The sequence below is a fragment of the Mus pahari genome, chromosome 18 (assembly GCF_900095145.1).
Source record: "Mus pahari chromosome 18, PAHARI_EIJ_v1.1, whole genome shotgun sequence".
In the NCBI taxonomy this organism is placed as follows: Eukaryota; Metazoa; Chordata; class Mammalia; order Rodentia; family Muridae; genus Mus; species Mus pahari.
In genome coordinates this window covers 26066121-26083707 of record NC_034607.1, presented here as the reverse complement: position 1 = coordinate 26083707, position 17587 = coordinate 26066121, and the positions used below count along the sequence as shown (strand labels likewise).

General features: G+C 38.7%; 1 protein-coding gene across 1 annotated transcript in view; it reads left to right on the top strand.

Moving 5' to 3' along the window:
• Positions 1-17587, top strand: part of LOC110335866 — a 120338-nt gene that overhangs the window by 13997 nt on the left and 88754 nt on the right. The window contains exons 3-4 of the mRNA XM_021218254.1: positions 1741-4061; positions 9246-9437. Of these exons, the coding sequence (XP_021073913.1) occupies positions 1967-4061; positions 9246-9437 (2287 nt within the window). The 5' untranslated portion in view covers positions 1741-1966. The remainder of the gene's footprint in view (positions 1-1740; positions 4062-9245; positions 9438-17587) is intronic.

The following is a 17587-nucleotide window of genomic DNA, read 5'->3' as shown; positions in this document are numbered from 1 at the left end:
TGTGATCCTGAGATCCTTATTGTGTTAGAGCTCCTAGGAGTCAATGCCCTCTGGGACCCTGAGATCCTGGTGTGACCAAGCTCCTGGGATCCTAGTATCTTGTGAGCCTGTGGTCCTGGGCATGTTAGAGTGCCTGGGGGTGGAACTTCCTCTGGGTGTTGTGGGACTGGCTGACTGGCTACGAAGTTGGTGCCAAAGGTCTGTTCAGGACCCAAGGTCTGCTCAGGGCATTGGCCCAGACCGGAAGGTAAATTTGTAACATTTAAAATGAATTTATAAAAAATTATTATTATTATTATTTTAACTTAATCAATTGTTTTAAAATATCCCTTTTGGTGAGCCAGTAAGATGATTCAGTATGTTTTTCACCAAATTGTGTGACTTGAGTTCAATGTCTGGAGCAAACTGACTCCCTCAAATTGTCTTCTGACCACTACATGTATGTCATGGTGCACACTTGTATACACACACACACACACACACAGATTGTGTGTACATGTGTGAGCATGTGTATGCATACATACACACACTAGATAGATAGATAGATAGATAGATATAATTAAATAAGGGCAAATGATATTTAAACTATGTGTTGGAATATCTGCTTCGTTGGTTGCCATAGTGCTAGTAGCTACTATCACTCTTCTGTTCTCATTAACAATCTCTCATATATTATTTGATATACAACATGTCTTGCTCATAGTATTTTTATACAAGAGCAGGTGCCTCATATTCATGTTACCAAACTTCATAAAGTAAAAGTAAAATATTTAACTTTAGTAAATAGTAAAATAAGATGAATACAAGATGTCTGTTGACAATCCTTGGGTCGTACATGGTGTCTTCATGCATTGACCTCCAACTTTAGAAAGAGCTTTAACAATGTGATCCAATCCTCAATAACAAGCTGATTTCAAAGTAAATGAACAGAGACTCTAAGTGCTCTCTTGGAAAATGGGTGAATCTAGCAATAAGCGATCTCCACCCCCACTCCCAGCAACTACTGGCTAGAGATAAATGTGGGTGTCAAGCCTACTTTATTTGTTAACATTGCCTGGATACCATGGGAATTCGAATTTGTGAAGATAACCTATAAAAAGTTTACGGCAGTGGAATCCATGTGCTGTATTTTAGATTTATTTATTTATTATATGTAAGTCCACTGTAGCTATCTTAAGACACTCCAGAAGAGTGAGTCAGATCTTGTTAAGGATGGTTGTGAGCCACCATGTGGTTGCTGGGATTTGAACTCTGCACTTTTGGAAGAGCAGTCGGGTTACCCGCTGAGCCATCTCACCAGCCCCCCATGTGCTGTATTTTAAAGGCAGCCTACAGGTCATACTGAGCTCTCCTGTGCCTGCTGTCCCAGAATCTTTAACCCTGGAACGACATGGAGATAGACACAGCCTGTGGAAGAGTGCTCCACGTTCTTTCAGGGCATGCCACTTAGCTTCTTATCGAGAAGTTGCATTTAAAAATTAGTTGCACCCATTTCTTTTTAATTTAACTCAATATCAGAAGTTGTCTTAAGTTTATTTTCTAAACTACCAGGTTATTCTGCATCCTACGATAATTAATATAAAATAAGACATTTATTTGGACAGAACTTTCATGGAAACCAATGGAAACTATTACCCAAAATAGTCACAGATGATATTCCTATATTCATCCTATGATTTGGAACATCTGTCCTTTAAGTGGACATAAAACATTTCTCCTTCCTCTCTCCGTTGTTTTTAGGTACATCTCAGACATCTGGTCAAGCATGCTCCAAAAATGTAAAAGATTTAGAAGAGGACATCAAGGGACACACTTCCGAGGCTGTGTTTCATCAGACTAGGACATTAGGGAAATTGAAGGAACATGGAGATGAGTATATAACGGCTTCTATAAATGGAAAACAGAATTCCCCTTTTCTTGTCAAGAATGAGAACAAGCTCCATCTGACAGCAACGTACACAGGAATATGGAGAATTGTTACCCTCCTTTGGCCATCTCTCCTCAGCTAGAGGAAGTCTTACCAATGGCCATGTTTAATGACTGTGAAAAATCATTACCAAGGGAAATTACAACAGAGGATTTCCCAAACACTGTAGAAGTCTTAAAGCCAGCGAAAGGCAAATTTATTAGAGAAGTCAAATGTGGGGCTTTCAATGTACACGTGGAAACCACCAAAAACATTTTCTCTAAGACAGGAGCACAGTTCCTCTCAAAAAGGAGATGTCCAACATGTCACCAACATTATTCTGTCCAGCAAGTATGGAGAGGCTCCAAATCTCGGAGTCACTTCTCTAAACACAGGACTGGTCTGGCAGAAGAATTTAAACATAGGGCTCCATCTACATACATAAGAGAGGTTTCTAGAAGTGGGGTACCTTCAATGAACATAAGCATTGCAGGAAAAGAAATTATGGTTGAATATATAAGTAAAAGACAGAATATATTCATCAATATATGCCATCCTAAAAGCATAGGAAAATTGACAAAATGTAGAAAAGGCTCCTTGAAGCACACCACAAATGGACCCTGTGAGTCTGCTTCACAGCCTGGCATAAATCACCCTGAAAACCAGAGGCTTGAAAATCAGCACCAGAGTTTAGATGCTTTTCAGGGTGCTCCCTGTAGTGTTAATACTGTCCAGAAAGAGAATGCAGACCTGGTTGTGGTTTCTCTACGCTCACCTCCCAGGAGAGAGAAAAAGAAACCCAACACACCGCCTTCGGCTCCAGGCGACTCTGAAGAGAGAGATTCTGCTACCTCTCAGCAGAAGGTCTTACAAATTACTCAGGACAAGCCCCTAGAGCAGCATTGCTTCACAGCTGACACTTGCCTTCCTACCTCTTCTGAAACCTTAAGGACCACAAGTTTAAATAATGGGGATTCAAGTAAAATGTCTTTGGAGGATTCTAGGGATGTGGATGAAGAGTGTAAAAACAGTTCTGATGTCAGGGAAAATATCACCCCAGATTCCCAAGTACAGCCATGCACAGCAGGAGCAAATGGTCCCCAAAGTGCTGAGAATGGCATAATTCCCATTCGAGATGCCTCAGACTCTGAGTTTTGTCCTTTGTCTTTTTTAACCTTACAGCTCTTGGGAGCAAAAGCAGACAACATTGGCTGCAGAGATGACGAAACTCTACCAGGAGAAGGATATGAGAGCCCAAATTCCCTATTGTTTCCTGTCAGTGAACAGGCTACAAACCTCTCTCCTTTACTCAGTCCATCCCACGGGGTCAGCAGATGTTCAGAGGCTGTAGAGACTACTGGGAGCACATTTTCCTTTAGTCAATATGTTGGGGCTGAGACAGAGCAAGAGAAAGTACATTACAGAGGTATTAACAAGGCTATTTTACATAGCGACCCCTCTTCTAACGTAGAACCATTAGAAAGGAAGAACCCACGGAGTCCAGCTGTCAGGATTACATCCTGCAGCATTCTAGTTCCGAAGAGCCCACTTCATGGCAATATTCACAGCTCTCTGGAATGGGATCAAACAGAGGACCATGCAACTCAGGTAGAGAGGGAAGGCCTCAGCAAAACGGAAGTGCCAGTCATGGCCTCCATAACTGATGAGTTAGATCAGGGTCTCACTACTCAAAGGGGCAAAGAAAGCACAGTTGGTTCTAACTCTCCCGTGGCAATAAGAAACCCCAGAGAGTCGGCCAGCTATCTGGAAAACGTTGGCGATGACACAAGCCAGGCACGACCAGTGGTGAAGAATATGGGCCACAGAAATTTGGAAGACTTCACCAGAGAGAATCAAAATGAACTCTGTTCTCAAATGGACTCTCTGCAAAACTCTAGTGAGTCCAACGCTGTAGGACACACTACAGAAAAGCTGTTTCTTAGTGACAGGACACTGGCCAGCGATGACGATCCAAACAGTAACAGAGACCACAAAACCTGCGGACTGAACAACTCCCAACAGGAGCCAGCAGAGTGCCAAAGGACTACATCAAGAGTGTACTGTGCGGAAAGTGGGAACAAAACGAACCCCACAGAAGTTTCCTGCCACCCTGTGGACATACTGTTGTCACCTCAGAAGCAGAAGGCTCTTAAAGGTACAATGGGCTGTGCAGAATATTTAGAATTTATTACTGTGATGTAGAGAAGATTAAAACAGTGTCAGGTCAAGTCGTCTTTATTGCTTGAGAATTTTTTTTTTTCTTTATTGGCAAGATGTGTTGAGTATTTTAGAGTTAGACCAATATGAGGGAGAATCTATCAGCCTGTTTCTTTACATTAAAACCAACTCTATCCATACATATATAGAACAATCACCATGGCTGCAGCTTAATATAAAAATATTTTTCTCTTTAAACGACTGATATATTGGCAAGTCAATTTTGTTTAAAAATGTTAGCCTGTGCCACTCTTAAATAATCTACTCATCTTCTGGTCTTACAAGGTAAGAATAATATGCTTGTAGTAAAATGTGTTTTAAAACCAAGCTAGGTATTACACAGGCAGGGTTTTTCATGTCTCTGGAGGATACGTGAAATAGTAATTAAGCCAAAGGACAAAAACCAGAGAAACCCTTAACTAATCCCGACTGAACCATCCATAGGACCTTTAACTCCAGCTACCCTCCGACCTCTGTTTAGTGTTGCCTGGTCTTTCTCAAACAATTGATACAACCCAGGTGCTCTTGAGCCCTCAAGAAGGGCTAAGATGGAAGCTTTTTCTTAAGTACATAATGCTGTCTGTCTGGTTTCAATCTTGGAACAGCAAAACATCATTTTGGTCCCTTCATAAAAGATCCTTGTGTTTCTCCGTGAGTCCAAATTATTTAATAGTTAATGTTAGCATTATTTGATAGCATAAATTAAGACGGTCTCCCAAATTACAGATAGCATACCTAATGTGCTCAGAAATGAGACTGAGAATGAATAAACTTATGAGAAACACCATCTTTCCTCTTGTCATATTCTCTCTTTTAATGAAAGAATTTGAAAGCAGGGGCAAAGTTATTTACTCCAAAGTTTTTAAAGATTGAAAAGTAGAAATAAAATACAAGAAGTGTAATCTATTGCATAGGTGTTGCCATAAAACGTGAAATTTGATTTATGAAAAGTGAATCATCGAAAAAAATTAAATAAAAGCTGTACAATCCCCTCCATTGTAAGAAAACCCTAATGCAAAACCTGCTGATCCCAGTGGCTGCTTGCCAGGACCTGTGTAGCTCCAGATACCAAACCATTTCCATCAATTCCGAGATTTGTGTCAGTGCGTAGTTCTTTAGAACTGCAGGGGAACCTATAGCATGAGCACTTAGTCTTCCCAGAGGGAACATGTGCTCACCTCAATGACTATCCCTCTCAAGCTGTCTTCCCTATTCCCAGAAGTGTGCTGCTCCATATACTGCCTCTTGCAGCACAGTTAAAAATCCAAATAAGAATCCAACCACAAATGAGATTACTCTCAATAAACTGAAATTGTCCCCACTTGGTAAACAACCAAAGTTCCCTACATTTCAGCAAAAAAAAATCTGTTCCTGAAATCTTTTACTTCTCCCCTCAAAATATCTGTTCCAGGCACAGTTTGTCTGAAATTCTAGAACCTTCTGCACTCCATGCTTCCTTGGGCCCTTAGCATAGACTGCTTCTAGAATTTAGACCAGCCTTTCTCCATATAGCCACAGGATCATTATTTTTTCATTAGTTTATGTATTTATTCACATTACATTTTGATCACAGCCCCCCTCCCCCTACAGCTTCACCCCCACAACATCTCTCTCCATGCCCCTTGATGTTACAGGGCCATTCTTTGAATGTCTCCTTCTGTGATTTTCTTCACATAATAATCACAATAAGAACTCAGAAACCAAATTTCCTATTGCAGTCTGAGCTGTTCTTGTTCCATCGCAAGTTCATCCTTTTTCCAAATTTTATTCTCATATGCAACATTCTTTGTTTTAATATTCTGTATATTTAATTGCTTATTTATATTCTCTTTATCAACTAAATATTTCATGAAGGTTTGTTTTATTTTTTTTTCTAATCAGTATGTATCTACAGCATTATACAGTACATGCCCTTTAATATAAAGACTCTGAGTATTTGTTGGTTGAATTCAGGGAACTCATATCAGGTTGTTCTGTGTATTATTCTGATACCACACCCTTGCACTTTTATACAGAAAGCGATTCAGAAATAAAATAGTTACAGAAATATTATTAAAAGGTATAAATATTTTCATAATTTTGGTTTTCCTTGAGCTACAAGTCCTTTGATACTTTATTAAAACGATGGTCCTGCCATCTCAGGCCAAAATTGCACCAACTTTTCAGGGTAGAAAGTGCTTTGAAGAACTTGGGTTGTTTCACCAGAAGTTAAAAAAAAAACGTCTTTGTAGGCACGAAAAACTGATATCCCACTTGAAGTCTGTGTACATGCACAGACAGGCACAAGAAGCCTTGATGTAAAGCTGGGTGTGTCAGGAACTAAGAGTTCAGTAAATAGGAAAGGGTATGAGTCTTACCCCTTTAAGAATAAAATTCTAAGTTCTTTACCAGATAAGGCATAGTCTCCTTGGTGTAGGATTTCTTCAGCTAAAAGTTAGCTGAAATCTGTGCATAAGATCTGTACCAATGAACCAGAAAGTCTCCATTATTAAAAAAAAAAAAATTAAAGATAGAACTAAAACCAGGTTGGCCTAAGAAAATGACAGACAATAAGAATTCCATGATATTTCATATGGTATAAACACTTCATGATTAAACANTGATTTATATGTAATATGACACAAAATTTGCATACAGTATGTACAATAGTTTGCTTCTCTGTAGCTCTAAAAAAAAGAAGCAAGTGATTCTAAGAGAACTGGCAAAGACTACAGATTTGAGGACATTTGAGATCCCATGCTATTAATCGATAGCTAGGAACAGAAAGATGAATGAAATCCATCTATTCTCTTGTACAAAANGACAGCTATTGCGATAGTGTTGTGGATAGCCTTGGGACTAATTATATTTGATGTTAATTCCATTCTCCTGTGAGGGGCTTCGAACAAGGAATGAGTCAGCACTCAGGTGATTCCCTGTAAACCTGTTTCTCACATTAATTTGTAAAATAAAGGAGAGCTAATGATTGGACAGATAAAGGGAAGGTAGAGCAGAAGGTTGGGAGAAAGAAGAAGGAGAAAATGGAAGAGAGATGCAGAGGAGGAGGAGGAAGAAGAAAAGCAGAGCAGAAGCACATGGGCTGGAGAATCTGAAAGTTCTAAGGGGTCTGGTAGATGTGGAAGATGGTAGTGTAGTAGTAGATCTGCCCAATCTAGGCATACAGCATGTATTCATATTAATTGAGTTCTGTTTTCATTGCCAGGGAATATTTGGTTTGGGCATTTACTGCAACACGATAGCTTCCAATAAAATGACTTATGGTGAACCTGGGGCTTCCCATGCATGTGCTTCTTAACAAAAAAGGCTCAGCCTGTCCCAGTTCTGGTCCAGTGGGTCTCCAGTTCCCTGTCTTCTCCTACACTTCCTGGATTCCCCATACTCCCAAGGGGAATACTTCACATCCACTCTTAAGGTGCCCATCCATTCACACAGCGATATGACAAAATTTTGGTAATGAGATACTTTTCAAAGAACGAAGATCTGGAGGCTGGGAATGTCAGAGTGAAAAGAATCGATGTTTAGTGTGGCGGTGTGCTTTCTTCCTGATACAGAGATCTCCTATCCTGATAAGTATGCTGTGGAAGACAAAGAGTAACGTGGCCAAGGTAGTCTTCTTCAGAAATTATGTGGGGCATTTTCCTTTTCATAAGGTCAAGGAAGGAAAGATTTCATCACTACTAAGTCTCAGTATCTCAAAATGATTGCATCAGGTCTTGATTTCCAAAATAAGATCTTCCAAGGGACACATGTGTTCAAACAATAACACTTGCTTAAATTTTTGAGTTTCATAAATTAATACGTTATCCTGCTTAAGTGAGAGTATATATTTTGACAAGGTTCTACCAGCAGCTTTAGTGTCTGTAATCTGGCCCCAGCACATTACCTGATTCCTAGAAAACACAATGCATACCATGAATATTCATGGAAATAGGAAGAGGCTCACACACGAAAGGAGAGTCTTGTGACCTAAATTTAAAACACCACACCAAAATTATCTAGTTAAAGTATACTAAGAATATGGATAGTAAACTTAAATTTGGGGAAGTATTTATATTTAATCCCAGGTTGAATTGACATCTCTACACATTAGTAGAAGTGATTTAATTACTGGCCTAGTCTGTGTCTCTCTTGCTGAAATAAACACTGATTAAAATCAACTTGGGGTAGTAAAGGGTTGTTTGGTTTATATGTTACAGTGGATATTGAGAAATTCAGGGCAGGAACTCAAGACAAATCTAAGATCATCAACTGAGATAAAGGAACCCTGCTTACTGGCTTGTTCTAATGACTCCTGCAGCTTGCCTTCTTACACAACCAAAGAAAAAACATAGGGGTGGTAATGCCTACAGGAAACTGAGCATTCCCACATCAGTCCTTAATCAAGAAAATCAAGAAACATGTCGAAGTCCAGTCTGATGGAGGCATCTCCTCAATTTATGTCCCCTCTTCCCAGGTGACTATAGTTGGTGTACAGTTGGCAAAACCTAACTACCACATGTATATACTGTGAGATTGGGCAAGATTTCCTCAATATTTTTTGTGAGTCTAAGAGTACCAACACCAAGCTATAGAATAAGTGTAAATATTTATACCTTATAATTGGTGGAATTCAGTACTTTCTTATATCAAAGTATAAGTAACACAGGTCATTACTTTCTCCCAATTTGAATATATGAGAAGATACTAAACTGAAACAAAGAAAAATGATAAAAACTCGTTTGTTTCTAGGAGCAGAATAAATTAGTCAAGTTTTCAAATCTATGCTGCTTGCCTTTTGTATAGTATCAAAAAGTAAAAATTTTAAGCAATTTTAAATTATGAAATTACTTTCTAGGTTTTAAGTTTTATGTTTATGTATTTCAGGTTTTCTTTTTAATATTTTCAGTTGAATTGTACTGTGATATTTTATTGGTAATATATTTCTTCTAATAATTAAAAGCCATTGACAGGAGGGAGTAGTTTGGGACTGTATAAACCTATATCTTAATTTACATCTCTGTTTCTCTCTCCAACTTAGCAAGTGGACCATGAAGGAGCTGAATGAGAAGTTTTTACAGTTCTGTATTTTAAAACCATGTTTCATATCCTATCTCTCTTTGATACTTAATCTGGTTTAATCTAGACCAGAATTTGGAGCTCAATAACCCCCAAAAGCTATCCCAGGAATTGGCCCTAAGAGGTGGAAGAGCCAGTGATGGTTCCCAGGAAGAAGCAATAGAGCAGTGGGCTAGGCGGAGGCAGCAGTTTAAGGATGGCAAGAGATGCAGCTCAGCTGGGGGCAGTTCTGTTGTCAGCAACTTCACTGAAGGATCAGGTGAGTAGAAATCCATGTTCCTAGGCAACAACAAAGACAGCTGCTCCTTGACTTTATTAATTTCCTTCTGCTTCATCTCTGTGGCATAGATTCTGTTCTTTGAACATGGTTATATGGCCATCATATGAGGCTTTGTTTGTTTGTTTGTTTTTAGAAAGATGTCTTTTCAAACAATCAACTCTTTGTTATCCATTTAAGGAACTACTACTTGGGAAATGACCTTGAGGAAACACACCTGCAGCATAATGTTAAGCCTTCCTTTTTCTTTAGACACTAAAATAGCTAACTGTGGGATTGTTTATTGAGTTAAATTTGTGCTCTATTTTTTAAAAATCTACATTTGTATATAAAATGTTTAATGTAAAATAATATCAATATAGTTGATTATAAGAATTTTTTTCTCATTTTAACATTTTTGAAATGAAATCTTAAAAACATATATGTGCTTTTGTGAGAGTTTCTTCAGGCTATAAAGAGTGTGTTACTTACCAACATTGAACCCCAGCTTCACAAACAACGGCCTCTGAGAATGGATGATAAATGATCACTGATGAAAACTGACTGAAGTAAAACATGGAATAATGCACTGGGGGGTGGGGGTGGGGGGGAGGAGTTTTGTAGACACTAAAACTAATATAGATCCAAGATTGCAACAGTTGGTGTTAAAGGAGACTAGCCCAACTAGTAGGTATGTGCTATTTGAAAATTATTTACGAAAGCAAAGTGCTTTTGAGAAAACACTCATACCATGACCTGTGTGAACTATGATTGATTTTTTAAAAGGAAGAAAACAAAGAAAAGCACATTGCCATGCTACAGAAAATGTCTTTGTGAAAAGACAGTAGTGAGAATAGTGGGCTCTGCCCTGTAGACAAGCTGATGGCTGACACCACCGTCACCCTAGGCAATGGTGTCATTTCTTTGCCATAATAAAACAGAAGCCTGACAAAACACTAGGGGCTGAAAGAAGCCATATATGTGCAGAAAGGTTATACACAGCATAAAAATATCAAATACTGTGTTATTACCAGTCCAGAACTTTATATATTCATGTGAACATAAAGAGTGAAATTTAAATATTTTATTTTGTTCTGAAAGTTTGTATCCCTGTCCTTTGGTCTGTGTCTAATTCTTTCAGGTCTTTCTTTGTGTTGGGTAGCAAGTAATACAACTGGAATAGTATCATTTATATTTCACATGTACTGCTGTATTAGATGTTTCTAATCTCCCTGTTGCTCGTATACACTTGAAATACCTACCTTAGAATGCACATATGTTACTAGACTCCCAAAGTCCTGATCCTGCTGCTTCACTAATTTGCTCTAACATTCATTTTCTTCTACCTTCTGTTTCACCTTTATTTATCAATAGTTCTATTCATAGTCTGCACTCTTGTATATGTTTTTATAGTGTGTTATTATACTTACCATGTTGCAGAATTCTTCCTCATCACTGTTGCTGCCAATTACTAATAACAGGATTTATTCACTACAGTGATTCTTCCATTGCAATGACTTAAACCAGTCCATGATTTAAATGACTTAAAGCTCTGTCCGAGGAAATCTGATATCCCGTTCAGTGTCTCTTGTCCTCAGACTCAAGCATTTTCTGTGTCCACATTATGGCTAGATAGTGCAGCTGCTTGATTCATGGAGGGTTTAAAAGTGCAGGCAATGTAAGCATGAAATTACCTTGCAGTTTCTGGTGGTACTCCAATTTATCGCTGTCTTGTTTACACCTTGAGTCTCTCCAGTTCCTGGCTTTTCACTCTTTCTACATTCTCAGTGATGTTCAATATAAGTCTGTATCAAAACAGTATCTCTATATTATATGCTATGGTATGGGTTCATATCAAGATTTACAGATAATATCTAGGTTTCAGGTGCTGTCTAGGTCATGGCATAATGTGAATTCTTGTCTTGTTAAAAAATTCATCTACCCTCTTACAACATACAGCATATCATATGCACACATTCTCTCTCTCTCTCTCTCTCTCTCTCTCTCTCTCTCTCTCTCTCTCTCTCTCTTGCACACACACGCACGCACGCGCACACACACACACACACACACACAGAGAGAGAGAGAGAGACGCACATGCACACACAGATGTTCACATGCTAGAGAGAGAGAGAGAGAGAGAGAGAGAGAGAGAGAGAGAGAGTCAGGGGAGAGAAGATCAACTCTTCCTAATATTTATGTGGACTATGAAACACCTCATTCTTTTATAGTGCATCAAGTTCAGATGTTAACCCTGCTTTTAAAAATATGTAATTGAACATGCCAGTGTTCTAACATAAACCCTGCAGAAATTAGGGGCTAAATACATTCTTGTTTATTAACACCAACAGTTTAAAAACTTATCAAAATTGGCAGCTGTTGTCTGTGCTTACTCCATTCTCTTGAAATCATCTTTGAGATCACCTTTCATTTGTCCTGGATTCCTTTCCTACCCTTCACTATTTGGCTAGTACAAGACTTTCTCATCTTTGGCCTATGTCAAGGGGTGTTCTGGCTTTTTATTAGATTTGGTTGGTAGTGATATCAGGATTCTGCTGATGGCAATGAGGTCTAAACAATATTGCTCCTGGTCTTTCTGTGTGGGAGGACAAGGGGTGGCTATATCTCTAAAGGCACTGTCCTATACAATGATGCACACCACTCTACATTCTATGATGTTAAGTTCTTGGAACTGCTATTACCTGCTCCTTCTTGTCATACACTATTCTTAATTTAAGTCTACCATGTTTTGTTTCTTTAAAACCTGTACAAACTTTGTAAATAGTCATCTTCTTAATTATCCACAAGATACCCATTAGAGGGAGCCATCTTTTTCACATCATAATCCTAAAGTGTTCCACCACTTTACTATCTGATGCTGTTGTAAACAACTTATGAATAAGACAGCCCTGCATTATTATACCTACAAGAATAAGGAACATGCCCCCAACATAGCTTTTATATGTTCTTCAGTAGAGGACCAAAATTGAAATGTATTGGAGTTTAAATTTTGGTTTAAAATGTTTCAATAAGGGATCTTGGTTCAAATGGGTAAGAGTTATGTTTTAACAGTTTAAAAGTGACAGGTATACTGGTGTAACAGTTTTAAGATAAAAAGAATATAAAGGAACATATTGCCTTCTATTGGATTCTCTTGAAGAATTGATAGGTTGTTTTGGTTCATTTGGTTTTATTAACATTTTTCTTTTTTATAACTTCTATTATTATTTGAGATTATAATATAATCACATCATTTCTCGTTCACTTTTCCTCCCTCTAGATCCACCGATATACTTCTCCTTGATTTCTTTCAAATTCATGGCCTATTTTTCACTGATTGTTGTTACATGAATATATGCATATCTCTACCCATGTATATTCCTCAGTAAAGGTTGCCCAGTCTGTGTAACATTCTTTGTGTCCATGTTTTAGGGACTGGCCATTTGTGATGAACCAACCAGCTGGTGTGTCCTTCCCTAGAGGAGGACAGTTTCTGTCACTCAGCATTCCTCAGTTGCCCATAGTTCTTTGTGATGGGTTGGGGCCTCCTAGACTCTCCTTCATCCACTATGGCATGTCTGTCATTGTTCTTTTTCTGGCCATGTTTAGGAAGTCACGTTGGTGTGACTTTGTGTGTGCAGCTTTTGACATTCCTAGAAGACACAATCTCACAGCAAACTTCCTGATTTTCTGACTCTTACAATCTTCCTCCCTCTCTTCTGCAGAGTTCCTTGATTATTTTTTTGTGCAAGAGTGATTTATATATGTATGGAGACATGGTTCCACATTTCTACATTTTGACTGGTTGTGGTTTTCTATAATAGTCCCTATCTGTTGCAAAGAGAAGATTCCTTGATAAAGGTTGAAGACCGTTCATCTGTGACTATATATAAAGACAAAGACTTATAACATAGTTGAGACTATTCATGTTGAGTAAAGTCATGATTGTACATTGTCTTCCAACTTCCAAGACTTCCCTTCTGCTGAGTAGTCATGGATGTTCTAGTACCAGGCATAATTTCCTTCTTGTTGAGAGTGTCTTAAGTCTGATCTGAGACCTGCTGGTTACCATGAAATTATATGTGCCACTACTGACCCCTTAAATTATGGTGCCACGTAGGTCATTGTTAGGATTCACGGGCATCATATCAGGATAAGATTGTTGGTGGTATCCCTCCTTTAGGACCTTGGAGAGTGTTCTCTGATGCCATGAAAGCCATTGTCTTGGAGGAGGCATTCAGGTCAGTTCCAACTCTGGGACTTGTGTCTGAACACATAGCATCTTCAGCACTAGGGGCTTACCTTCCACATCCAGGAGCCAACCAAGGATAGTAGCAATAGTCTGTAATATTTTGAGAATCTCTTGGGCAAACCTACCCAGCAACTCAAAGGAGGGTTTCAAATGCCTGGTGTTGTGGGGTTTGTTCAGCAGATTTTGGATTTTGGAGGGAGGATTTTCAGGCCAGATGAGAAATATTCTTCTATATTCTTTCCTTTACATCCTTTCCCTCCCTCAACTCCTTCCAGTTCTTTCCTACCACCTCTCCCATCCACATCTATTCCCTTTTGTCTCTCATTAGGAAAAAAAAGGCTTCTAAGAAATATTAATAAAATATAATATGACATGATTAAACAAAATGAACACATCAAAGTTGGACAAGACAAACAGGAAAAGAACCCAAGAAAAGCCAAAAATCAGACACTCATTTGCACACTCAGGAATCCTATAAAAACACTAAACTGGAAGTCATAACATATACACATAGTCCCTGAGGCAGACCCCTGCAAATGCTGAGCAATCTGCCTCGGTCTCTATGAGTTCATAAGAGCTTTGATGGTGTTGATTTATCAAGCCTTGTTTTCTTGCTGTCTTCTGATTCCTATACTCTTTCTGCCTTCTCTTCCACAGTGTTCTTCCAAGCACAGAGGAATGGGATTTGATAGGGAAATTCATTTAGAGCTGTGTGTTCCAAGGTCTTATATTCTCTGTGTATCTGTCTGTGCCTCTCTCTATTTGTTCCCAACCCATTTTCTGCAGAAGGAAGCTTCTTTGATGATGAGTAAGCAAGGCACTGTTCTATGACTATTGTAGAAAATCATTAGGAGTCATTTTATTGCTACAGTTTTGACATTGTTGTTGTTGTTCTTCTGGTGTGTGTGTGTGTGTGTGTGTGTGTGTGTGTGTGTGTGTGTGTGTTTAATTCAGGTCCACGTGGTATCTGGTTTCGGGATCTAGGTCTGCCAAGTAGCATCAGTTATGGGTTCCTTTTCGTGGAGTGGGCCTTAATCCAGATATTGGTTGGTTACCTCCACAAGCTTTGTGACATCATAGCCCTAGCATATCTCCCAGGCAGGACAGCATAATAGATCAAAAGTTTTATGGTTGCCTCAGTGTATATATTTCTCTTTTGGTAATATGGAAAGTAAGTTCCTATACCAAAGATGTTGGAACATAGTGGTATCGCATAGGCACCAGCTCAACAACTCCATGCTCAGTGATCTCTACAGGTGCTGTCTTCAGCCATAAGGCCTTGCTGTTAGTTGCTGGAGAATAACAATTTAGTCTTGGCAACAGTCTAGGTTATTTCCATAGGCCAATATTGCCAACAACTCAGTTAGATGTAACCCAATTCTGGTACAAGACACTTCATTTGGTGACAAGAGTTGTCCAGTTGGGGCACTGTTACCCCAATAATTTTGCACTAATTTTATTTAGATTGCCTTCATATACATATATATTTTTAGTTCTCTCTCTCTAAATTTTCTCCCTCATCCCTTTCTCCTCTCCTCCTCCATATTTGATCCTATTATTCCACCGCTGTATACATCCATAACTATCTATTCTATATCTCTTTCTCAACAAGATCTATCTATACCCCAGAGGCCCTTGTCTAAACCTAATCTCTATAGCTCTATGGATTGTAGTTTTGTTATCATTGACTTAACAGCTGATATCCACATATAAGTGAGTACATGCTGTTTTTCTCTCTATTTCTGGGATGTCTCAATCAGAATAACTATTTTTTTTTGTCCATTACTTATCTATAAAACTCAGAGGCACTTATGTTTTCTTGAAACCATCGGCAGCATCCCTCTACAGAAACGCATCCCAACAGCTAGAGAAGAAGCTGTTTTCTTGTTTCTGAGGTTTCTCTTGAACCTTAAAGCAAATGATTTGTTTGTTTGTTTGTTTGTGCCTGTGTGTGTGTGTGTGTGTGTGTGTGTGTGCATGCATCAGGAACATTCATCTGCAGTTTGTAGCTGCAGCCTGTATAAAATATCGTTATCCATTAGTCCACCAAGACAGCACTTATCCATCTTTATAAACTGAAAGCAAATTACCTGAGGGATGAACAATTTTCTTTCAATTGTGAAAAGAAGAGACAAAAAAAAAAATTTTTTTTTTTTTTGGAAGTCCTTTTTGGTTCTATCCTAGGTTTCAGAGCTTCTGGATTCTGGCCATCCAGGCAGTGTGAGGCATGTGCTCCCTCTTGTGGCTTGGGCCGAAAGTTAGCTAGTCATTCGTTGGCCCCACCTACAAGCTAGGAAACACCAATGCACCAGGGTATCTTGCAGGCAGGATATAGGTTTTGTAGCTGGGTTGGTGTCCCAGTTACAGACTCTGGGACCCTAGCCTGGTTACAGAAGATGGACAGTTCAAGTTCCATACCCTGAGTTACTAGAAACTCTCACTGGCATCACCGGCATAGGGCCCAGGAAGTTTCCACTGCACTAGGTTTCAGTATTGCCCCCTAAGTACCCACCTATTCCAGTTGTCTTTCCCTATACTCTCTTCAAGTTGACTTTATCTATCTCCTAAAGAATTTATGAATTCTTCACAGTGAAAACATTCAAAGTTCTTTCTTCTTGCTTTATGTGATATGTAACCCTTCTCAGTAATTAACCATCTATGCAATAGCATCTATAATACAAGCCTAATGAGAACTTTGCTGGCCTTTAAATGTCATAGTGCTAGGTCTGGTTCTTCCTCACTCCTTGGGTTCTTCAGTGATATAGATTCTTAATAAGGGTCTATTTCCCTCATTGTAATGGCAAATCCTTCCCTACCACTGGTCTTAGACATTCATGTCTGCTTTGTGCTGTTTGAAATAAGAAACAGTCACATGTGTGCCATAGCTCATAGCTGTTCACAAAGTCAGCTGTGCATGTCCTCTACACCAGAGCTCAGTGACAGCGGATTGTTAGCTTGATGCTGGCTATGGTGGGAAAATTTATACAAGGAAAACTGTCAAGCACAGCAAAATGAGGGATTTTTTTTTTTCAATTTGGAAAGGTATTTAAAACATTTACCAATAGTCCACTTGAAATAACACAAGATCGGCAGTAATGCTAATGTAAATTCAAATGCAATGCTCAAACATACTTTTAATTAAACAATGATTGTATTGTCTTTGGGGTAAATTTTGTTTTAAATAAAAACTTATCCTAACAATTTGGTTCCTGTTAGATACAAGAACAAGAATCTGCCACTTTTCTTTCAGTTTATCCAGGCCACACACAGTGAAGGCATGTTACATTTCTTGAGAAAACTTTTCAGTACAGCCTGTAATTCGCTCAGAGCTGCTCGGGTTAGGATTGTTTAATGTGTAGTTTGAATTTTTTCTCATTTATAGAGTCAGGACATTTTACTAATACATGACCTAAATCCTGATGGCTTTATTGAGCATCATTACCTCTGGCGTTTTCCCTCTGTTAATCTCAGTCATCTCTAACTTCCTACATAATAACTGGAAAAGACATTAAGAGTGACATGTTTATGTGTGTCGACACAGTTGATCAATCCATCTGACTGTGGGGAATGCTGACTAAGGTATACTAGGTAAATAACTTGAAGGCCAGAAATGGCAGTGGGAAGGGACTGAAAAATGGGCCTTTGATTTTTATAATCATAAATGGCCCCTGGATCACAAACAGATGTAGTAGGAATTGGGGGTAAATTGTGTGAGTATAGCTTTTAGCATCTTCCACATTTCATTCAGCTAACAAAGGTAGTATGGTATTGTATTTTGCAAATATTAGTTGCCACTAAGAAAGAAAGAAAGAAAGAGAGAGAGAGAGAGAGAGAGAGAGAGAGAGAGAGAAAAGAAAGAAAGAAAGAAAGAAAGAAAGAAAGAAAGAAAGAAAGAAAGAAA